At 43.8% G+C, this 25,006-nt stretch overlaps 1 protein-coding gene and 1 long non-coding RNA gene across 2 annotated transcripts; both read right to left on the reverse strand.

Moving 5' to 3' along the window:
- Nucleotides 1–7,839: 7,839 nt before the first annotated feature.
- VMA21 (vacuolar ATPase assembly factor VMA21) lies at nt 7,840–13,467 on the reverse strand. The gene is made up of 3 exons (XM_015860830.1): nt 13,338–13,467; nt 11,886–11,995; nt 7,840–10,891 (listed from the first exon to the last, which is right to left on the reverse strand). Exons 1-3 carry the CDS (start codon nt 13,421–13,423, stop codon nt 10,749–10,751), a joined length of 339 nt encoding a protein of 112 aa, XP_015716316.1. The 5' UTR covers nt 13,424–13,467; the 3' UTR covers nt 7,840–10,748.
- A 1,080-nt stretch (nt 13,468–14,547) lies between these two features.
- LOC107312893 lies at nt 14,548–24,186 on the reverse strand. The gene is made up of 3 exons (XR_001554684.2): nt 18,603–24,186; nt 17,340–17,947; nt 14,548–16,771 (listed from the first exon to the last, which is right to left on the reverse strand). It is a non-coding gene; the product is annotated as an uncharacterized LOC107312893 (long non-coding RNA).
- Nucleotides 24,187–25,006: the final 820 nt, after the last annotated feature.

The following is a 25,006-nucleotide window of genomic DNA, read 5'->3' on the forward strand; positions in this document are numbered from 1 at the left end:
AAAGCATTTCATTAAATGTAAAACATAAAGCACTTTGCTGCCTGAGCACAGCCTTCTCTCCAAACATGTTATTACAACCATAAAATCCAAGGAAAAGCCATTTAAGCTTAGCAGCAGTGTCTTCTTAATTGTGCTCATCTTTAAGGAATCCAGAACAGAACAAGCATGTTGCAGAGCTGTCTCACAGAGCATCGGTGCCCCAAAATGATCAGTAACAAATCAGCAAGCTGCCTGTGCCTGCACGAAGTGCTGCGAGCACGCTTAATTCTCTCATTTTCTGAGCATCTTTTCAGCAGCTTAACTACCAACACACACACGTGCACCATTAACGAGAAACAAATTCCCAACTTACCTTTTAAGCAGCCAGGAGCACCAAGCCCTCCGAAACCTCCAGCGGACGAGTGGACAGAGTTGTACCTTATTACTCACAGCGGGAGTTATATAACTGGCACCATTTCTGTAGGCAACGAGTGTGCACCCGTTGCACTTCCACTTGCAGATAATGCGCGCTCCCCATCCCACGCAGATGCATCTTCTCCACGGCTGGCGGGGGCGAGGCAAGGTGGGCTCCAGGCTGCCAGCAAAAGGCAACGCTCCCAGATCAAAGGAAGTTCAAAAGGTCCCTGACATTTATTAAGAGAGATCGCTACTATGAAAGGATGCGGTGCAGTAGTGTAATGCTCCTTCAGCTGCTGAAAGCAGCTTGGCCTAGATTTTCCTGTACTGTTTGATGTGACCATTCATGCAAACAAGAGTAAAACTTTCTCTTTGCTTTTAATTAAGCACAGAACACTTGAAAAAAGCAGCCTGCATGGCAGCCCTTTTCCTCTCGTCATCTGGGTCTTCTGGGCTGCCGTCAGACTGAGACACGCAGGAGGCAGCCCCATTGATCTGACTATTATTAGTGGCAGATGACACGTCGGTGGGAGAAAGGACGAAAGCTGTGAGCTGGGAAAACAGATTGTTTTACCCAAGGCTCATTTGGTGTTTTAGCAAAGGAAAAAGAAAAAAAAGGAAAAAAAAAATAAAGGGGGAAATGTTTGATAGCAGGAAAGAACACAGTTTTAATCTGGGAAAAGGAGGCAGTGAATAAGGTTACTGCCTTGGCTCTTTGCTCACAGACAAAATCCCAGCTGCACCCCTATCTTCTGGAAGGCAGGGAACAGGTCCTGAGTTTCAAGTCTCATCTTAAAGAGTCCCCACATCGCTATTTATCGTTGCATATGTCCTTGCATCCATTGACTGCTGGTGGGTGCAGCACAGCACCCGCTGACATCGAGGGGCTGCAGCTTTGGCACAGGCAGCAAACTCTTACATAAGCCATAATCCTCTCACAGGCTCCTTCTTCAGCGACTATAAGACCCCGTGCCATGGGCGCCTGCTGGCATCCCATGGCCTTTAACCAGTTTGAAAACAGTGAGGCTGTGGCTGCAAGGCAATCCCCCACCTCCGGAGCTGTGCTTGCCTCTACCTTGCTGGGTTTCAGAGCACGGGGCACCATGGCACGCCGCCGCTCTGCTGCTGGGCAGCACTGGCTCTGCTGCCCTCTGTGCTGATGGAATTGTGGGGATTAATCTCCTGCCGAGTTCACTGAGGCTAACGATAATCAAGTTAAATTTACACGATATGATCAGAGTTTAATTAGGTACTGTTACACAACCCCTATTAATTACACCGCTAATACCCTTATGAAATGCAGATTGGGGGGTGGGGGGGCTCGGCTGATTTCAGGGAAGAGCCGCACTGAAAGGCTCTGAGCACATCTTTCCTTAACCGCTTGCCTTGCCAGTGCTTAAGGTGAAACAAAAAGCTGAAAAGCTGTAATCCCACAAAATGCCAATCTAGGAGGTTAAAGACTTCCCGCACACTTCACAATCACCTTCCCTTTACACCAAAAATCAAGAAAGCCATTTCAAATCCCCCAAACCCAGAATCACTGTCAGTTTGCTCTGTTCAGAGGCCTACCAGAGAAAGCTCAAGGTGACAGAAGTCATTTACTTCTCACCAAGATATTAATTCAGCCTCTTCTCCAACTTAAGTAGTGATAGAGCTAGAGGGAATGCCCTCACATTGTACCAGAGGAGGTTCAGGTTGGACATTAGGAAAACATTCTCAAAGAGAGTGGTCAGGCACTGGAATGGGCTGCCCAAGGAGGCGGTGAAGTCACCATCCCTGAGGTGTACAAAAATTATTTAGACTTTATACTGAAGGACATGGTTTAGTGAGAAATAGTGGTGGTAGGTGGGACAGTTGGACTGGATGGTCTTGGAGGCCTTTTTCAACCTTGGTGGTTCTATGATCCATCTTGTACAGGGGCTGGCTACAAACCTAGATGGGACCATGACATCCCACTCTCCCCACCCCAAAAGGATGCCTTGTGCATCCCATACCCTTAAACTCAGGTGCTCTGAAAGGAGACAGCAGGCTTTGGTCAAAGGCCTTCAGCCCTTTATCCACCACTGAGGCACTTTTTGGTCCCTTACTGCTGAGAAGAGCAGCAGTGACACTAACAGGAATACAGAAATGCTCCTGAAATTAAGCTTGGATTCCAGGAAACAAAGCTGCTCAGCCCACTCTGCTCTTGCTAATGTACTGACCTTGTTTTGTCAAGTCTGTTTTTCTCTCTTTGTCTTTGATGCCATTTTGGAAGGCACATCATGAGATTTTCATGGAGGCATTGCCTCAAAGTTGGACTAGAACAAAGTCAGTCACAATACCATTAAAATGAATGGGGGCGTGATTCTGCTGTAAAGGATAATACTATTTAGAGTTTCAGTGCATTTCTTTCTGCAGTTTATTAACCACTTTAATCATGCTCCGACTACACTGTAATCCATTTATATTTTAATGTAACAAGTTACAAGGATTATCAGCTTACAATAAATACGCTCACCCCCTACAGCATTTGAACAGTCCCTCCACTCTGTAGAGATGCTAACGAGCATACGTACAAATAAATGAGGAAACTAATAGCAATTACATGGAACACCAAACTGCAAAATAGGCACTGCAGGAGGTACTTTCTGGGCACATGTATCGCCTTCATTATATCGTACTTTTAAATTACTTATAGCATAAGAGAGGGTTTGGAAATCACATTGGTTTACCTTGCGCTTACTTTTGGAATGATTTGTAGCCTTCAGTCCACACACAGTCAGTAGACCACTGGTGAAACTCAAACTAAGGAAAGCTCTTGATACCAGCTAACAGGAATACACCTGGGAAAAACAACCTACTGCACACTTAGGTCTGGTCTTGACGCTGAAGCATACACAAAACCATGCTCACTGAAGACCACTCTGTTTGCAAGAGAAGACTCAGATCTCTCTCGAACTATCAGCCTGCAGTCAACTGCAACGTTTCTCCACAGACAATGAACATCAGCATACAATTCAGCTTCTATTGCTGACAGATTGGAATCTCTTCTTCCTCCCACAAGCTGCTCTGCCCAAAGTAATTGGTGGACCCCATCAATCACTTGTACCTCTGCAACTTCTTCTATTGAGAACTCCATTCACATAAGGATGTTTGCTGCGGAGAGCTCAAGGAAAATAAAAGTGGTGAAAAAACTCCAAAAATCCTTTAATAGGAATCTGCAGAGTCTGACGTTAGCTGGAGGTATGCAAAAAGACACCTGTAGTTCTGGACAGTGGAGAATATGGCTCACAGAACATCTGCACTGCGGAACTGTAGGACCATACACTACTTAGCTTAAAACAAGCTTGGCTTCATTAGTGTGGGAGTCAGTTCCAAGTTGGGCATCTTCTCATAGCACAGAGCTTCGGCAGCAATGCTTACTTAAAGTACTTCCACCCACTTCTGTCCTCCATGCTCCCTCCCAAGTCCGATCAGTACGACGGTTTGCAGTGCTGTGGGAGTGGATGACTTTTGTCCTAAATAATCAGAGCATCTTGTACACCTTGATGCTCTCCACCTACAGGATTAACAGACCCAAAGGCAAAAGAGCAGAGGTCTCTTGTCTTCTGCTACTTATTTACTTATCAGAGCCACAGGCCTTCTGGCACCACCACAAAGAGCTACAAACACACCAGATTAGGCCCACTGTAAACTTGAGTTAACAAATTAAATGTAATGCTGTTATCTTCATTCAGGGAAGAGACTTTGAAAAGGCCCATAATTCCTCAAAATGCAGTTTTTCTTTGGCAAGGAGACACTGTCTTATGAACTCAACATTCAAACAAGCTCCCTGGTGAAGTAAGCATAGGCTGCCTTTTAATACAAACATAAAACTCACATTTAACTTATTAGCTGGGGGAGGAATGCAGATGAGGGCTGGATGAATCCAGTGAGTCATCGTTTCTGTAAGATAAAAAGCAAGCTTGTCTCAAAAGATCAATTCATTTGCTTTCATTGTGTACTGCAGATAGAAGTGCATAAATAATAAAAAGATTAATAAAAACACTTCCACCAGTTGTTCTAGACAAATGAAAAAGGATTTGGATTATAAAAGAATGTTCTTTAAATACAGAAAAATAAAACATTTCAAATGGTGTTTTGTGAAAGGCTGAAGAGGGAGACAAGCACAGATTAGTCACGCCTGAATGCAGATCCCCAAACCAAGTGCTTAGAACTAAGACAAAGGCATGTACATACCCAAAGGCACACATGAAGAAATAAGGTTATACATTAGTTTAATTTTTGGATCTTTTACTCGGTTCCTTTTTTTCCCAGCCTCACACCAACCCTTCTCCCAGGTACCACCATATGCATACTCTGCATCCTGACCACAGAACTTATTCCTAGCAAAATTCTGTGGGCAAATGAAGAGATGAAAAGCAAAGCAGGATAAAAAGCACAGCATTCATACTATTCAAAGAATAATGGAAATAAGCAAGACGCAGCATCACCTTCCAGGAGTGTGCAGACTTCACCTAGTTTACTGTTGAAAGATTTCAAGAGGAGCTGGGAGGAAAGTACCAGACAGAAAAAGTATGCAAGACAGAAGCCCTGCAAAGCCTAAAGCCAACTGAAAAAAGAAAGGTAAAAATCCAGAGACAGATGTCACGGGATACTCATATCCCATAAAGAAGGAGAGCATGCTCTACAGCCACCTGCACAGACTGTGTAGAAAACATCAGGCCACACAAAAATCAGATGGTAACATTCCTATGTTCACTGATTCAAGATATGACCAGAAAAATCTCAATTACTAGCAGTAACAGTTCTGAAAACACATAGTCTGGAAAGCCCTATTCTCCACAAAGTTCCATCCGATCTTAACTAGGGATCACAGCAGATGATGTGGATAGAAAATACCTGCCAAGTGCTTGAGGCAGCAGCAAGTAGCTAGGGCAGGTAAAGAGAAAGAAGTGCTAAAAAACTTGTGAGGAACTTTCTGCTGCTTGCAGATGCATAATGGGTAGGAAATCAATGCTGTCTAAATACGAAGGAACTGGCTTAGTGTGTAACAGATCAGTCAGTTGTTATTGTGCTGAGTGGAGCTATTGTAATTTTATTTCAATCATAAAAACCTAGTAAAGATCCAGTTTGCTGTTAGTAAAACCAGGAGCTGTGAAACAGCTGCTACTTGAGACTACTTCTAATAACATTTTTGTAACCATTAAATAAGAAAGCAAGCAGAACACACAGAGCACAACATTTGATAGCCACATAGCAAGCCCTGTGCATGCTGCAGAACCTGACATCTCAGCTACAGCCATTCCATGTTTAAACACAGCTGCACGTAGCACCCAACAGACATCAAAATGGTTGGAACACTCAAATCATCAGAAGCACCTTTGGCTTGGATTGTTGGGTGAGAATAAGCTTTACATGGGGCGAAAAAAAACCAACACTGTATTGAGGGATAGAACAAAAACTTCTGAAGGAAAGCATGCAAACTGAGGAACCACATCTTGAGGATGAACAGCAGCAGCTATTAAACAGCTCCTCAGGGATGCCTGCAACACATACCCACACCCATCAAGGTTTTTCTTCCTTAACTTTCACCGCTGTTACCCTCATTCATAAATCACCCTTCAATTAAAAACTGTTTTAATTAATAGCACGCATCAGGCATCTAAGCCGTGGGGCTATCTGCACTAAAACTATTATACAGTGTCACATTCCAACCCTAAGCAACTCAGTATTGTCTTAACCCATAACTCATAAGCAGTATTACACAGCACTATAATTCATCCCTCTTAACAAAGAAATTCAAGGTGCACCCCACCATCTCAGGAATTCACACTCTAGCATACACCTTCAAATATGAAAATCATTTTGGGGCCCAAGCTATGTAGCATTTCCTTGCATCCTTTCAAGAACAACTGAGCCTCCCCCTTGCAGGGAAGCATCAAGCACTGTTTCCTGTGAACTTTAAACAAGCAGCTTTTGTCTCCGTTAGAGTAAGAGTTGATCATCTCTATTGGTACAATAGAGGCAGTTGGCCTGTGTTTTAAGAAATATTTACACTCCGAGGGCTTGACCCAACCCTCAGAGATGAGTCAGAGCTAGTAACAATGCTCCTTGTGTAACAGAAAGCTGAATAAACGTGCCCCACATCTGCACAAAAGGAGATGCAAAGCTGTCAACCTACAAATAACTTCAATTGAAAGTTAAAACCAGAACTGGCTTTGTATTTTTATGATTTACATTCAATGCTTCAGATCAATGATTTTGCATAATCCCCTAGAGAACAACAGGATAAATATTTCTGAACAAGAACATATGGTAACTAAGTCCCCATGCAGCAAGCTGTGCCAGCTCATCCAGCCCTCAACCTGTCCTGAGCCACTTGGCTTTCACAGGACCTTTCCTTCCCTTGCTCTATGAGCAACAACCTACCTCAATTTCCATCACACCCACATTATAATCCTTCACAATAATACATATATAGCTTAGTTCTCTATTTTAGAGTCCCTGTCCTTTACTAACCTGAATCATTACCAACAACACCCCTGTCTGTAGGCTTTGAGTACACCCCATCCAATTGTGTGGGCAATTAAAAGTCTAAGCATACTTTATTTAACTACAATAACTCTGCAGCTTTTTAAAAACCACCATAATTGCAGTAACAAATATTTTTCCACTAACCATTAGGTGAGAATATAATTTTTCAGCAAGCATAACTCCCCCTACCACAGGAATCCAATAGAAAAGCCTGACATCTAGTTTGTCACACTGCTAATGCAGTTTGACAAGACCACATCACAGAATCGCAGAATGACCTGGGTTGGAAGGGACCTCAAGGATCATGAAGTTCCAGCCCCCTGCCTGGCAAGGCCACCAAACATACACCTTTACTAGATCAGGTTGCCCACGGCCGCATTCAACTTGGCTTTGAACACCTCCAGGAATAGGGCATCCACAACCTCCCTGGGCAGCCTGTTCCAGGACCTAACCACTCTCCTAGTAAAGAACTTCCCCTTACAACCTAAATCTTCCCTCTATCAACTTAAAACCATTTCCCCTTGTCCTACTATTATCAGCCCTTTCAAAGAGTTTACTCCCTTCCTCATTATAGGTTTCCTTCAGGTATTGAAAGGCTGCAATGAGGTCACCCCACAGCCTTCTTTTCTCCAGGCTGAACAAGCCCATCTCCTTCAGCCTGTCTTCATAGGGGGAGTGCTCCAGCCCCCTGATCATCTTCGTGGCCCTCCTCTGGACCCTTTCAACAGCTGTCTTTCTTGTACTGAGGGCTCCATACCTGGACACAGTACTCCAGATGGGGCCTCACAAGAGCAGAGTAGAGAGGGACAATCACTTTTGTGTGTGTGTGTGTGTGTATGTGTGTGTGTCTTTTTAACACAACGTTTCAATCCATTCTCAGGAATATAACGAATAAACTTACAGCATCAATTTAAAAGTACCACATCATTCCAAATATCACATTGTCCTTTTATAGAAAATAAAAGCAATGCAACAAAATACGGGAACTGATCACAGTTGTGGAGTACCAATATTTAAACAGCAGAACAATCACAAGGATCATGACACAATAAAAATGTGACTCACCAGTTAAGTTAGCCTGGGAACTAACGAAGACATGAGGAAATATAAGCACTTAATAAAAAAAAAAAACAAACAACACAATCAAGCTCTTGAAATATAATAAATCTTGGCATTTTTAAGGCACAACGCGACTCCCAGCAGAGTATCTATTCCATGCAGATTGTAGGTAATATGGCTGTAGTTTCTCTTCTTTGAGCTTCCAAGTCACGGTGTAATTCCATCACTTGACTGTTCTCATTGCAGCACTTACCTTAGTGGTTGTTTCAGCTTCCAACCATAGGCAAGGTAAAACCCAGGGGTATTTGACTGTTACTGCCCAGAAAGTCACAAACTCTCCCTTTTCTCAGGGAGAACATCTCTGATCAAAACATTGTCTTCAAAGAGAAAAGATCTTCCCGCGTCCAGCTGCTGAGACATTATGATTTCTATACATAAATCAAGTTTCTTAGATTTTTGTTGGTTCCTTACTATTCCTAGGAAACTAATCTAGCAGCTAAGAATTCAGGTGTATGAAGTGAAACAGCACTAGACCCAAGCAGTAAAGCACAACAACCATTTTCACATCCATACACCATTATAAATAACCACAGCTACTGAATAATGCCACGGCTGATGTACTTGTAAGCTGCAGTATTCATGAGCATTATTAAAGATATTATTCCAAATGTTCAGCACACACATTTATTTAGTGCATCATGTATTGCAGAGCAGTTTCTTATTAAAGTAAATTACTTGTTCTACAACGTGCGTGTTCCACACACTGGAGAACAGAGACCCAATACATCATAATAAGAACTACATTCCTATTTCAGTGCTATGAGATGTTCACTTTTCTCATCCGTCATCAGTTGTTCTCCACTTTGCTGGCAGCAATCTAACATTGCAGAAATACAAAGTAAAAGTAATTTGTATTAGCCTCATGCTCCTGTGTAGGTTTCATTGCTAATGCTTAACTAACGCCCTAACACAGTGTGTATGTTTGCACACACACACACACACACAGGCTGAAAAGAGGAATGAGTTCTGGGAACAGATTCCTCTCACTACTGGGCATGGACACCTGATTTTTGTTTCATTTATGGGAACATTTTACAGAAGACAAGTGTAGCAACACAATAATTCTGAGTCCTGTATTAATCAAAACACTTCAAAAAATACTCAACTAATACAACAAACCGAAAGCTCAATTTAACAGAAAGACCTGAAGTACAATAAGTTAAAAGTGAACAGCTTTAGAAAAAGTTCTGTGCATTGCTGGAACCTAAGGGAGAAGTCTTCTCCACACTAAATTAATTGCTAACATCAGTCCAACAGAGATATGAAATTTAGGCTGTTATTCTACAACACAAAAGCATCACCATTGTTGTACTACAGAAAGTGTCCATACACAACTGAGGAAGAAAAAGAGCTCAACATATTGTATCACTTCACAGTGTACAATTCATACACATGAAGAAAAGCAAAGTTTCCATAACGTGATCGTTCTTGTGTTCTGCTTCATAAAGGACAACAGTTGCAGACAGCTACAGCTTGTTTTCTCCCTTATACCTCACTTGTTCCTCCACTGCTCATTAACGCGGCTTATAGCTGTTACTGCTGTAGTTCCCCACAGGCAATGCAGTTGCATCCTTCAGCAATTATCAAGTACATATACAGAAGTAAGGACATAAAAAAAAGCGTGCCACATTTCTTTTGCTTCATCGAGGTTTAACCGTAGAAGAACAGAAAGATAAGCACTGTGCTAATAAGACAAATGCTCTCAAAACAATAGAAAAGGAAATTAGAGATTAAGTTTTATACTGTAACAAAAATCACAATTGAAGATGAGGAAAGGCGAGTATTCCACATTAGGAAGACACCCCATGATTTTCTAAGTAAAAAGTTCTAGTTTTTCAAATTACTCAACCTCTTCAACGAGTAATTCCACCTCATAGCAGACAAAGCTTGTCTAGTGCTTTGGATTCACACTCTAACTGCAGGATAAGGTCACTAAACACATTTACCTCGTGTTACACTTTAAACAACCTACTGATTCCACACAAGTAACTGAATTGAGACGTCCTGAAAAAATGAATTGCTGAAGTCAGAAAGCAACATTTGTTTTTGATAGGAAGGTCAGAATACTTCAGAAGGTGCTCCTTAATGAGACTTTCAGAACTCATCTGCAGCTTTTTCTGACAGCTTCCAGTTGGTACAGGTACAAAGCTTCTGCCTGGCGCATCACCATAAAGAGCTGCCTATTTGGGACAATGCCTTTATTCCACTTCGTCCAACAAAGTAAACTATATTTGTAGTAACCTGATGAATTAGAATAAGTGAATGCACATCTGGACTAATCACAGAAATCTCATCTTTTCCATTTTGTTTGGACAGCAAGTGAAGTACATTACTTTTTAAATAGCAACTTAGTTAATTTAAGAACATAATGCTTGCTTCAGGGCAATGTTATTTTCAGAGCAGGCCAGAAGAAATACTAAGAATTGCAAAAATAGCTATGTGATTTGTTTGTTTTTTTAAGTATTTCATTCTGATTTCATGTGAATATCTCCTCAGCTCAACCTAGTAGAAGCTGATTACACCCACATACAACTTCCATCAGCACTACAGAAAACACTGCTACACATCCAAGACAAGGACGGGTCTTATCATAACTGAAGGGGGCTGAGATATCAGCCTGATCTTTGCGTACATCTATTACACATTTTGAAGAATGCTTTTCATTTGCAGAAATGATATTTACAGTCTGTAGGTATCAGGTGATGATGGCTTTCATTTTAGTCCTGTTTGCCTTCCCGCCACTGTCGACTGCCTTCACTCCATGCTACATATACAAACATCGCAAGTACCACATGAACAGTGACTACAGCAACTATGGCAGCATAAAAATAGCTGTCTCTGTTGGACATTCCTAAGGTACCTGAGAAAATAAAAGAAGGAAAGAAAATTAGTTATGAATGCTGAAACAGAAGATCCCTTTTCTTTTCCCCCTCAAAAGACCAAAGTTCAACGTACTGCTATAAGACGTAGAGCAAAAAGATACAAAGAAAGAATGTACTGCAATAATCACAGACCTTGAAAGCATATCTGGAATAAATCAAGCCCGCAAAATATTTAAGATTAAACGCTCTGCTTTTAAAGTTCACAATTCAGAGTTCTACAACATCCACATTTTCTTTTTTTATCCTCCAGCATCAAATAAGCCTCAAAATCCATGAAACATCATTTCTCTTAATAAAGAAATAACAAAAAAGACAAGTACACACACACCAGTAAGGCACCCTTTCAAAGAAGCCCAATCTTATCCATGCTGACATTTGCCATTAACTTATACAGCAAAGTTAAGACTCCATCTAAAATATCCTAGATAAAAAGAACTACAGTTCAATATACTACAAGTAAACTTGAAAGTAACTTAGCAAGTTTCTCAGCCTTGAGAACTACATATAGCAGGAAGCACAAAAGGAGAAGCATCCTGCAAGACCTTCCAAATTAGTCACAAACTGCTCTTAAAAGCAACTACCTTTAACAGCTGATGTTTATAAATGCAGGTATGATTTAAAATGCAGAAAAAAAATATCATTAAATAATATCACTCTGTCGTGATCACACATTTAATTGGCAACAGCTGCAAGAAGCCCATCCCTGATAATCTTGATGGAGCTCTGAGAAGTGTGGTGTTAAGATACTCTTTAGGTAAAGGAAATACTGCACCTGTACACAATATAAACCACTGTATAACAATAGTGAATGTTAAATTTCAGGTTATAATGCAGGGAAAGACACACAGAATATGCATACAAGTTAAACATAACAGAGCTTTGAGTTTGTATAAATAAACTAACACTCAGAAGAGGAAAGAAAAGTTTTCCTGTTTTTGCAATAGTAATGCTAAGTGATAGAGACGGAATTACCTTCAAATATATAAGCCTTTGATGAAAAATACAGCCCAACAGGTAACGTGATCATTAGAGCTGTGAAGAACAGAAGTGTTCTTAAAGTTGATGTTAATGAACCCTCATTTCTGAAATAAATAAGAATAGTTACAGATAGGAGGAAGTCACAATATGCAATGCCTGACACAAGAAAAGAACTTGTCTTGAACAGAAGCAATCCAATTACTTTCAAGAACTGAGGGCACTGAAGTGACAAAGACTGAGCATACATTTGCTAATTGCAACAGAAAACCACAGTACGCAAAAAGATGCAGGAATGGCTGTTAAAGTTCACTAGTAAGATGAGCAAACTAGATGTTTCTATTATTGTTTTGCTAGTTTTAACAACACAGGAGTGTTATTTTCATATTATTAAATATCTAGTACTAGATATCCGTGTATACGACATACGTGACAATATTTCACATCAAAACTTGCCAAGTTCCCCATTTTCTCTGGAAAAAATAACTATAAATCCAGCTAAGTACCATGGGCTAGATCACAGAGGGAAGTACATGGGATGACTTAACCATCTGAAGCTGGAAATGAAGCTCCTTTAATAAGCATTGTCCCTCTGTTTAAAATAACTTCCCTGTTTCCACTAAAAACCTTGGAGTAACTGTAGCATTAATTAGAAGATGGAGCTAATACATTATGGTTTTTATTTTGTTGTTTGTTTCTTTTTTGCCTTTCCAGACCTAAGCTTAAATGACCTTGAACAGAAGAATGAGGAGGGACCACGTAGTTGGGAAGCTCTCCCTGGACTTCACCTGCTAGAACAGGTTTTGTATTCACAAAACAACACACGGAGCTTGTTTCTCAGTGTGTGTATGTACTTCTACCAGTTTTTAATTGCTCCGCTTCACTGACTTCACATTATTTTATGCAGTAGTGAACATGTAAGCCAAGCAATACCTTCTGGCTTCCAAAGATCACCATAAACAATGACACATGTCCTTCAGAGCCCAAACCAATTCAAGTCAGGGACACACAATTCTTATAACCCACAGCCATTTGTGAAGGCTCCAGACATCTGGGACAAACGTAGCACTTGAAATAATGTTTTACCCTCAATGTTTCTTATAAGTGGGAATAAAAATCAAGCAAACCCTCATACTCTGAGGGTCACAAAATGACAGTGATGTGTAGCACTAAATCAGCACTGATCAGCAGCACTTGTGCTGATCAGGCCCCATTAAATCGCCATACATTCAAGCAGCTTATTAAACAGATTAAAGAAGAGATGCCCAGAATCTTTTCCCTTACCACAACCTGCCCTAAGTTTTCTCTGGGTACCCTCCCCCACCCCGCTCCCGGAGCCGGCCCTCCCAACCCAGGGGCACCAACACAGGGAACGTCTCCCTCCCGGTCCAGCCGCCAGCTCCCGGCCCCCACCGCCCCGCCATGGTCCCGTCCGTTCCCGGTCCTTACTGCCGAATCTCGGGCACGAAGGCCGCGTTCAGCGCCGCTTTGTCGTAGCGCTCCATGAGCCCCGCGCCGCCGCTGCTTCCGATCATGTGACCGCACTGCCGCCGCTTCCCGTCAGCTGACTGCTGGTGCGGCCTGCTCATGGAGAGCCAGGGCGAAGCAGTGATAAAGCCAGCTGGCCTGATAACTATGGCCGTGTGCTCCCAAGCACATGGAGCATTGCCCTTTCTCTCAACCTTATTCATGCTGCAGCCCCTGTCTTTGCTCCCCGTGAATCACAGTCTGACCACAAGATTGAAAGCAACTCAATGCAAACCATTGTGTGTCTGCAGAACTTGGTGCATTTGGGAGCTCATTTCATAATCTGGATGGAGAAGGGAGCCTGTGCAGACTGAGCACTCTGAACTTACTGCCTTAGTCTCAGGGAGGGTCCAGAGCAGCTGGGAAGAACTGCTGGAGCAATAGCATCTAGTGGCAGATGGAGAAAGAGAGTCCCACATCACGTGCAGAGCTGGAAAAGGGAAGATCTTGAAAACCAGAACCACCTGCTTGTGAGGATGAGGCCCCATCTGTTGTACTGTGTCCAGGTGTGGAGCCCTCAGTACAAAAAAGATATGGAGATTTTGGAAAGGGTCCAGAGGAGGGACATGAAGATTATCAGGGGGCTGGAGCACCTTCCCTATGAGGACAGGCTGAGGGAGCTGGGCTTGTTCAGCTTGGAGAAGAGACGGTTGCGGGGTGACCTCATTGCAGCCTTTCAGTACCTGAAGGGAACTTACTCCCAGGAGGGGAGTAAACTCTTCGAAAGGGCTGACAATAGCAGGACTAGGGGAAATGGTTTTAAGTTAAAAGAGGGAAGATTTAGGTTGGATGTTAGGGGGAAGTTCTTCACTAGGAGAGTGGTTAGGCCCTGGAACAGGCTGCCCAGGGAGGTTGTGGATGCCCCGTCCTTGGTGGTGTTCAAGACCAGGTTGGACGAGGCCCTGGGCAACCTGATCTAGTAAATGTGTATGTTTGGTGGCCCTGCCAGGCAGGGGGGTTGGAACTACATGATCCTTGAGGCCCCTTCCAACCCGGGTCATTCTGTGATTCTGTGAGGATGTACGTGTATATGTAATATTCAAGGATTTTTTTCCTTGATGATTTATCAGACTAGAGGATATAAGCCAGAAGATCAGAACAGAAGATGATACGTGGAAGGAATGATGAATAGACACAACTTAGAAGGGCTGATCCTGCAGAAATGCCAAGTAATCCCTGGGATCCAGCTTTTGAAATGACATTTCCTAGCATCAAGCAAGCAATACTGAGTAGAGCCTTCCTTGAGGCTATTAACCACTTAATCAGATGTAGCAAATGTATGTTACAGGGTTATGGAGTAGCCCCAGAGGCACTGATGTAGAAGGGCAGGTGTGAGACACAGCTTTATTTCAGGTCATGGTTTGCCATGGCTGGGGGAAAGATACATAATGTTTGTGACTGGATCTGAAGTACAGAGGGAAAATTCCTATGTAGAGAGCTGGTGTTTGTAAGGCATGATAACATTTTTATTACAGCATCTGATAGACTTGAGAAAACAAACTGATTATTCTAGGGGCTGTCAGTCTCTTGCTACATAATGAAGGCTTCTGTGCCAGAACAGTATCCCTTTTTTTCTAGCGATGCCAGTTGATCTATGTGAAGCTGTTATCTCTTCCTACCAAACCCTTTCATTTTCTTTATGTTATTACGGTTCCAGCAGTACTGCAAATATTCTGTTTTTGAACTTCTGCACCCCAGGAAGAAAGAGTTGTTTCTTTGTGATACTCCAGTCCAAAAGTCCAGCTTCTCAAAGGAAAGCATAGACCACATTGCAGACTTGAGCACCAGCTTTGTGGATTTAGAACCAGACTATCACTAATGCTGTGGTTTAACAAAGAAACTGTTTATATGGGCTTTATAGGAGTATAGTTTCTGTTATAACCTTGTTGCCTGTTTCTAGGATAAGTCAGAGTAAAGAGCTAAGATAGTCTTACTAGCTAATGGAGGTTAGAAGTCTTCCAGGCTAATTTCCACCTCCTGCTATAATTGCTGTCATTTTTCAGAGACAACATAGAGCTACTGACAGAAATGGCTGCCTTCCACACCCATTGTGAAATACCTGAGGCCCTACACTAAGAGTGGGAAAGGCTCCATTCCCACAGCTGATATAAATCAACCCATACTTACCAATTACAAGTGAAACTGTAGATAATGAACTTGAGTGAAGAGGAAGAAATTCCCTCTGTCTGTTCTGGCAAATGGAATTGGTCTTACATATTACAGGAACTAGGCCAGTATGTGACATTTTATAGTGCTGCCTAGGCAATATTGACTATACAATCAAAGTTGTAGATTTGTCTCACAGGCTTGAGCTGAAACAGAATACAAGCTGCTTTCCACCTTTGCCAGAAGGGCTTTATCACAAAGAGGAGATTATTTTTCTAGGTAATTCATATGATTCCCAAGAAAAAAAAAAGAATCCAGCCAAAACAGTATAACTGAGACACTCTAAGTGCCCAGAAAAAAAAAAAAAGCATCAACAACTGGAGACTTTTCTACCTCCATATCCAACTGCAGAGGCATAAAGCAACAACCCAGCCATCTGTGTTTATCCTGTATTAGTTTTATCTTCACTGTCTGATTCTCCGGGAAATTTCCCTGCCCCTTTACCAGAAAACCAATTATTTGCAAGGCACAGGCAAAAGCCCTCCCTGCCATCATCCCCATTATTTCCTTGCCAGCTGGCCCTGGAGCAGGTTTAGGCTGCAGCAGCCAGCACTCTGCAGGCACCCGGCATACACAGCTGAGCAGCATCAGCTCCCAGCAGGTGACGTAGAAAAGGCTGTGTTTTCTTGCAGTGTTTGCAAGCACCACTGGAAGCAAGATGCTGGCTGGAATAAATACATCCATGGCAATTCCTTGTACCAGCAGAGCAAGTTTTGAGGTTGGCACATGCACCATTAGACAGAGCAGGATGAAGCCAGGGCTGGAGTGCACTGGTAGCGGCGGGGAGGAGGGATCTGTCAACATGAAAAGCAGAGGGTGCTGTGACAAACATTAAGTGGAATCCCCCATCTACAAATGCAAACAAACTGGAAAAAGCAGCTGTTTCCTGGCCAGTTCTAGAGCTGTGTTTTATAGTGCTGGAAGTGTGTGTGACTTACAGCTTGAATAATGTCTGCTCATAAAAAGGATGTTATTTTATGCAATGGGAACTGTAAGGCTCCATGCCTGTTAGCTCTGCCCATGCTGTGCTGCTGTGGGACAACAGCCCTTTCACTTCAAAAGGCAGCTTCTGTGGTAGGCTTACAGTCACATCTTGCTTACAGGGGAGCACAGAAGCAGCAGGAAGAGTCCAGATCTTCAGTGACTTCTTCAGAAGTGTAAAACATACCCCTTTGGCTCCAAGACTGATACTGTTAGCATAAAATAAGAGGGAAAACCTCTTTTGTATTAGGGCTGGATCATGGCCATACCCATATGGCTTTCCTTCTTTCACAGAAGGCATTTCTACTGTCAGACAATCAGGATGGCCAAACTGCAACATTATAGCCTTCCTACCCAGTACATGTGGCCATATGGCAACAGGACAGCACTGTTAGCTGTGCCTCCCCTACTACCGCTGCCAGTTTGGGAACATTCATGGCTCCCCAGCCCTTCTGCCTTTGTCACAAGGATCTAGTCCTGTAGTTTCAAAGAACCATCTGCATTTTACTTTCATCTCGCAGAGGCAGAAACATACAAAGAAGTCCCACATGCTTAATAAGGCTATCTGTTAAGCCTGTTGGTCACGAAAATAACACAAAGAACCAAAATCACAGCTCAGTGCTGTATCGAGAGCCATTCAGAATGGCTGAGAATGGGAGCATACAGTTGTAGCTATACAAATGTATAGTTGTAATTATATAAAGTGAATGGATAGCTAGAGGGTATGTAAGAAAAGACTCACCAGTGTTGAGGCTCACAGTCCAAATGGATACTCACCAGTTTCAAAGCTTGCCACAAAAACTCCACACAGGAACAATCTCCAAAAAGAGATACTACCTTAATGGTGGTCAGCCCTTAAATGGGATCTAGGAGACGTGGAGTCAAACTCAACCCCTTCTGGGAGCTCAGCTGAATTACCTTCACCTGTGCTCCTGCAGCTGACCCATCACTTGCCTTAGATGGTTAATCAGAGGTTCAGGCTGTGATCAACAGGTTGCCTTACATGGGGTTAAAGTACTTCCAAAGCCTGCTGAGAGACATGAATGCAAATTCTCCATTCTGAATATAATCCAGCTGATAAAATATAGTGCTCATTTTGGTTAGGAAAAGCTCTTAAAGTCCAAAATTCCTTCAAAATGAGTTTTAGAATCCAAAGGTTTCAGACTCCAGCCAGATCCTGGCTGACCTCATAACATCCTTTCATGAACAGCTTGGGAAATCTTTGCTCAAGCACCGTGAGCCATTGGCAGTAGAGAGTAGAGATTCTGAGAAGGCCTTAGTGGAGCAGTTAGACCTCAACATATTTAGCTGCGTACTTCTGAGACTCTGAGAGTACTGTCTGACTTCAGGTGAACCACGAGACTTCTGGTACGCTGAAATGCTGCCTGTAGAAAGATAAATAGATACAGAGAAATACATATGCAAGTGCTTCAAAAGAGAGACTAAAAATAACAGTGCTCAGGAGTAAATGATCCAGCACAACAACTGGAAACATTACACAAATGTACTGCGTGGGGAGATAATGAAAAATGTCATTTCTCTGCTGAAACAGTCTTTAAAAGTGCATCATTTCTGATGAGCTTCGCAGTGATTACACAAAAATTACTTTTCCTTCTCTCCATTCCTGAAAATCTGTTTTATTTTCATTGGAACTGATAGAGCAAATGGTCCCTACTCATCCTGTGTCCTGGAAAGCACCGCAAGATGCACCAGCTCCATCACAGAATTTAGACAGTTTTATTAACGTTTATAAAATGACCGGCTTTTCCCGATCTTGTTACATACTGAGCCATGTACCACTATGCCACTGATGTTATTTGCATCCTCCAATAAAACAAATAGCAGCACTCTCGTAGCAATACAGGATGCCAACAGTTTAGGATGTAAGCCAGACTTCTTCAACTCAATTAAGAGAGAGCTAAATTTTAACCAAGACTGTAGCTTCAATCTGCCCTTTGCGTGTGGCATCTAAATTAGCTAATAAAAATCTCCAAGGTCAGCTATGCTGACAGGAGTTATTTGTTCTGATCCAGTACTCACCCACAAGATATTTGTGTCCAGCCAGAGCCTCGGTTTGTCTTTCAGGTGAAGGAACAATGCTGAGGCCACAATGGCCTGCTTGTAACTCAATGAGAGCACAGCTCCTGGTTTCTCCATCAGGTCCCTCTGTCAAGCATTTCACCAATCTAAGACTGCTCTCCTTCTCCCTGATATGCGGCTGAACTGACATGTTAAGTAGCAGAAGTAGCCCACAAGTAGTTCTCCACTTGGTGCGGTGTCAAATGTCTCTTTCAACCCCTCTTGGTAAAAATGACAAGCAATCATTAAAGTAAGGAATTAAACAGATTAGAAATTGTAAAATACAAAAAGCTTCCAAGAAGAATCACTGTGTGCCAGTTAAGCTTGGAGGCTGCAGGGGCTGAAACGAATAGTACATGAGGGTACACCGTGTACAGCACGCAGCAGTGTGAGCCTCAGCTCAGCAGTAGCCCAAGGCTACATGACAGATGCTTCTGTTTCACTGATGCCCGCCAATGATAGGGCAATTATTTTCTAAATAAATAATACTCACATTTCATTGAGTCTTATGCTGCTTTGTTGCAGGGAGGTGTTTCCCTTGCTCTGCTTGCTAATGTGTCTGCTGAGGTTAGTAGGGATTTGGCCTTTGATGGGCATTGCATGAAGTCTTGTATGAAGACACGGTCACTGCTGCACACAGAGGAAAAATAAACATGCTTTTTGCTGGTACGGTCTCCTTCAGTTGAGCAGTTCCCGCTCAAAATTAATCTGATACAGTGAGAAATTGATAGCATTATGATGTACCTGGGCTTTTCAGGGAGCTCGGTTAAGGATCACGGTGTTCTGGCAAAACAATGATCTCTCCCATCTCACATCATCTCTCACAAACTAGCAAATATTGCTGCTATTGGACTGAAGAGCTGCAGCTGAAGAGGAGCAGGAGGACACCTCTGGAAGTGGCCTGGGGAGTAATGACTAACAGCTTATGGAAGCAAAGCGAAAAAGGGAAAGGTGGAGGGTAACGCAGCAATTGTTGGTGTTAATGCTAATAGCTCAAATCTGTTGGCTGGCTACAACATAAGAACTGCTGTTAAACATCCCTGGGGACTGAGTCAGCTCCAAGGCGTAATATTCTTCACTGGCAGCGGTTATGCATCATGGGTTGCCCTAAGAGCCATGGTGAAATCTTCGTTCTTAGATGTTTTCAAGACTCAGCATGGTAAAGCTGCAGCTGAGCTGGGCTTGTGCTAGTGGTGATCCTGCTTGGAGCTGGAGTGGGGGCCAGAGCTCCCTTCCAGCCAGCACTGCTCAGGGGCTGTGATTAAGGTCAGCGCCCACATTAAAAACTGAAACGGACACACTGGCAATTCTCTGTAACTGCAAAGAAATATGCACATATAAAGCTACACTGCCTGCACAGGGTACAAAACTGCAGGGGGTGATGGCTCAGGGAGAAGCAGCTAGGGTGATGTGAAGGCAAACTCTGAGTCTTAAATTCACGTACTTGAGCTCTATGGCTGTTGAACCGCCTCTGAAGGCACAGCACCAGCAGATACTGTCAGCTGCACCCGGGATGCAGTTGCTTTTGCCTTACTTGAAGGCAATTGGTGCTTGATCATATTGGTTTCCACCAGTCTCTTTGGGAAGCCCGGAGTTCACATGTTGACTTCCTTAGCCCTTTTCCTAAGTTATACATTCAAATATTACATTCTTTCATCTCTTATATATATATATATTAATAAAACCAAATGCATAACGGCACAGAGGATATTTCCTTTCACACTACCTGCTAAGCCTCCCCAGCGCTGAGTTTTAGGACAGCAAGTCCCATGCAGAGCTCGGTGATGTGCGGGTCCCTCCCTGTAGGTGTCGCTGCGCAGCAGGGAATGGCCCACGGCCGCGCCAGGGCGTTGGGTGACATTTCAGCGCCCGCACGGCTCTAATACCCGTCCTCGAAGCGAGCCACGCGTTGCTTCAAATCAGTTTATTTCAGGCTATGACGCCGGGGGAAGTTAGTTCAGTCACATCGCATGTCATAATCTAGTAGCCAACCTGCAATTCCAGGTTGTACCCAGACCCTGCCCACGGTTCTTGGTGAGGACTTCGCCGTGGCAAAGATGCTCTGCATGGCCATCTCTGCTTTGCAGCCTGTCAGCGCCAGGGATGTCAGCAAAAGGTTGCTCGGGAGTTCAGAAGACTTTAGTACAAGTCATCACCTTCTATCTAAATAACCTGTGTCTCGCTGGGAAACTTTTTGGTTCTTTTAAAGGTAATGCAATAGTACTGAAATTACAGGCTGAGGTCTGAAGAATCTGTCCTACCAGCATTAGCACTGTTTGACCAGCAGGAGCCTGACCCAAAGGCAATGAAAGCAGAAAAGACTGCCATAGACTTGGATGAATAATGTCAGATCACTGTGACCACACTGCAGGGGAAATCTGCACCCTGTGACAGCTGTGTGCAGGCAGCTCAGCCCCAGGGTGACAATATCCCAAGACAGAACATCTCGTCTCCCCAGACACCAGGTCAGGTACAAACACACTTCTCCTTTCATACACAAAAGCATAATTACAGTTTCTGGAACTGCTCCAGGTAAAGCGCTGATAGCTTTCGCCTGCAAAGAAAAGGCAGCTCACAGCCTTTTACATCCTCCTTTCATTCCACCAAATCTCTGAGGAGCTCCCTGGGATATGCATTTCTTCGCTCAGCACACGGCGCTGCAGACCAGCAGAGCAGGATCCACAAGAGGCTGAACAGTTGGTGCTCAGCCTACACAAAATGCCATCCGAATCCACAGATAAGGGGTTCCTCTTGCCTTTCTCACCTTCAGGACTCGACTCAGTATTTGAGAGTGAGTCTCCGAGGAGTGAAATCACTCAAGGGGGAGCATGGTGTAAAATCCATAACCATCACTGACACTCAGTACTCCCAGACAAATGAGTTAGAACCTGCAACAGAGAGTCATGGGACCTTTTCCTTTCATTGCTTTACCAAGTACTTATTTTCCCCACAAAAAGCAGGACACTTTAAGGGGAAGAGACCAGAAGTCTTTCCCTGCTTGGGGTCTCACTGGGACATCAGGACTGGGGCAAGGAGCTTTGGGGCTCTGCCATCTGGAGCCAGCTCTGCCTGGTTGGAGCAGCCAGGGCTCCTGCAGGAGGGCTGCGGTCAGCTTGCTTGAGGGAGAAGCTGTGTTTTGGAACAAATCTGCTGTTGGAAAGCCTGAACTGAAGGCAGGTCTCCTGGTAGAAAGGGATTCCCATATAAAAAGAGGTCGGAATCACCGCTGCTCCCTTAGGCAGTTCCCTGCTCTTTGCATTTTATGTAAAGAAAGGCCATTAATATTTTTAAAGTTCTAGTGTTAACACTCAGCTACCAAGCAGAATTCCAACTAGATGAAAGATCTGCAAAGAATCAACATTGGTCTCACATGTGCAAAGGTCTGGATGCAGCGCTGTCCTTCCAGGCACGTCCTAGGCAGCTTGGTGGACTGCACACAGCTGGGTGCTCCTCTGCAGCCACCCCCAAGGCATACAGTCAGCGCTGTGTGATGCAAATCACTCCTGGACTACAAAACCCAGGATGGTTCTGCCCATTATGTCAGTGTTATGTCACCAGATCAGAGCAGTGAGATAAATGAACCCTTATTTTTTTTCCCTCACCATATGGCTGTTGTGAAATGTTTCATTATCACAAGTAATCACGGTGATGTCATGCCTCATTCAACACACCATGCCCCAAAATATCCCGGCTTGCTCCTCTCAATAGCCAAAGAAATATTGTGTTCTGCTACTCGAGTTTTAATTTTGCAGGCTCAGATCCCAACACAAGTCTGGGCTGGCTTTATGAATTCCGATGAGGTTGCGGCTTAATGTGGCAGTCTGATAGAAACAGACTGAAGGGAGGTGGGGATTTAATAGCCATGGCCCAAGCGCTCAGCTGGTAATGAAGAAGGCTTGTTATTACTCATTTGCATTGCATAAAAATGAGATCCAGGTCCAGGCTTAATAAATTCCTCCACATGTAAAATAACCTTCCTATTTTCTGTCAAGGAGCTCTAAGCCCAAATTCAGTGATAAGAGATGGGCAGCTCCCCACTGATGGATGAATGGGATGGCTGAGCACCAAAGAGCAAGCCCAGCCTGGAGCTACTCTCTGGGGTACTGGCTACAACCAAAAGCAAACACAGTCTCTCAGAGACAAGTTGTGTTACCGCACATGGGAAGAACCCCCTGCAGCAGTGGTGATGGCGCGGCTGTGAGCAGCCTGGCTGTGAAGAGCTGGAGGTGAGTTTGCGGGAGTCTCCCCACAGCCACCTCTCTGGTGTTTGCCCTCAGAGAGCAGCAAACATCCTGTCTTGAGGGCAGTGCCCTGTCTGCTTGATACGCAGGGCTCTGGGTAGATGGAGCCTGGCTCAGCCCTGGTTCCTGCAGATCCTGTCTGGATGGAAATAGCAATTATTTTCCCTCAAAGACGTGCTTTTTGTACTTCAAGGTGTTCAGGCTCAGGCATCACATTGGCCCTGGGAGAGGCATCACACGGCAGCAGGAGTGTGAACGCTCTAGGTAGGTACTTCTCAGAAACTAGCTTAGATACCCGAAGCAGCATAAGTGCAAATGCAGTACTCCTTATGAGTTAAATGAACCTCTCAAGAAGCTCGAACCGCTGCGGAGCTCAGTGGGCAACTGGCGGAAAGCTCGGATCTCTTCACATGGCACCTGCTGTGCCATGTCAGCACTTCTCTGAATGGAAAGAGAAGAGCGAGCAGCACACCCCACCTGCCCTGGTGTGGGCAGGTAACAGCACAAATCCTTCACAATAGCTACTGAAAAGCTTCAGACTTTGGGAGAGACAAACCCTGAATCCTACCCAAGAGCAGCATTACAAACGGGTACCCATGGAAACGTGTCAGTGGTTTACATCCGTCTCAGCAGGTGGTAGGGGATCAAAGCAGCAGGCAGAAGCCTGCTGGCACGACCAACCTGTGAGCTCCTCATAGCCACAGCCCTGCACAATCAGCACCTTCAGTTCTGCAGGCTTTTGGTTCAGGAGATCCACATGATGTAAATCAAAGTGCACACATTGCTACTTTTCTCATGTTCTTGTGCACAAGATAAGAGGCTGGAGTTGATGTGACACTTCCCTGTTGTTTGACTGGGAGCTGTTCAGCACAGCTGTGTTTCTGCATGGAGCTCCGTTGGCAGGAGCAGCCACCCACTCAGCTCAACTTCTGTGAGCCAATATCTCCAGTGCATCTCCTAAATGGAATTTCTAAAGAGACTTCCTCCACAACAGCATGCTGCTGCTCCACAGGCAATGGAGAACTTGATGGAAGGAGTCCCATTAGCCAAACCCTATGAGTCTGTGCTTCATGCTCCTGGTGCCCAGGGGAGCCTTAACACCTGAGGCCATTCTGCAGGGCTTGTTCACAGAGGGAACGATGCCATCAGTTCCTTCCTGCTGCCCACTTTGGTGCAAGGTTTCTAGAGGGACCAGTCCTCACACATCTGTTTAGCCACAGCCTCCTCCCCGCCATCAGCCAGTCCAGTGGCTGTTAGAGGACTAGAAATGCCACTTGTCCAGAGAGTTTTCCTTCTCACCACAAGAACTGAATTGCTCATCTCTCCCAGATCCATCAGCTTTTGGAACAGCCTAGCCAGACATCACAGGAGAAGAAATAGAGAAGAAATAGATCTGTGCCCATTGCTCTTAGGGCGTCTTTCTAATGAGCAGTCTATTACGGTCGACAGCAGGAACAATCTGAGAGGCAGAGAAAAGCATCTTTGAAGCTGAGGCTTAGCAAGCAAAATATTCTTTTCTACAAAGAAACATTTCAACCATCAGATCCAAAGTCAGGAAGTTTGAACTGTTCTCATGTTGCAGTCAGAAAGTATGCACAAGAGCTGAATGGGAATAAATACTCACCACTGAGAGCAACAAATCACTGGAATCCAATCTTGATTTGTACTTGGGCTTTAAATACATTTTAATTAAAGCAAATGTAGAAATTGTAAGTACTTACTGTTTCTGCAATGCCAATATGGAACATCATTTATGGATGTGCAGGGACACACAATAAAATATATTTGGAGATTGGATTTACTGCTGATTTATAGTTGTGGGTACAGAACAAGCCTTACCTCCTTACCATGCAGCTGCTCCTTGCTGCTGCTCCTGCCCCACATCAGTGTTTAGGGGCTGTTTGCATGGAAGACTTCAACCAGGCTAAGGGAGAGAGGCTGATTGGAAAGGAAAGTAAAATGCTTTCAGAAGCAGTGGGTACTAAATTAATGTTCCAGGCAGCTTAAAAAGCATCTGTGCATGCTCGTTTTAAAAATAAAACTGCCAATGTAGGAACATGCCTCCTTTCCATCACACCTTCATTTTGGGGTAAGGAAGGCACTGGCTTCCAGCTCCAGATGTGG

This window comes from Coturnix japonica, chromosome 4 (assembly GCF_001577835.2).
Source record: "Coturnix japonica isolate 7356 chromosome 4, Coturnix japonica 2.1, whole genome shotgun sequence".
Lineage (NCBI taxonomy): Eukaryota > Metazoa > Chordata > Aves > Galliformes > Phasianidae > Coturnix > Coturnix japonica.

Excerpts from the sequence above, each read along its gene's own strand:
- VMA21 (XM_015860830.1), bottom strand. The coding sequence starts at position 13,423 with ATGATCGGAAGCAGCGGCGGCGCGGGGCTCATGGAGCGCTACGACAAA. Across the intron at positions 11,996-13,337 it reads TTCGTGCCCGAGATTCGGCA|AAATGAGGGTTCATTAACAT; the intron begins GTAAGGACCGGG and ends TATTTATTTCAG. Across the intron at positions 10,892-11,885 it reads AAAGGCTTATATATTTGAAG|GTACCTTAGGAATGTCCAAC; the intron begins GTAATTCCGTCT and ends TTATTTTCTCAG.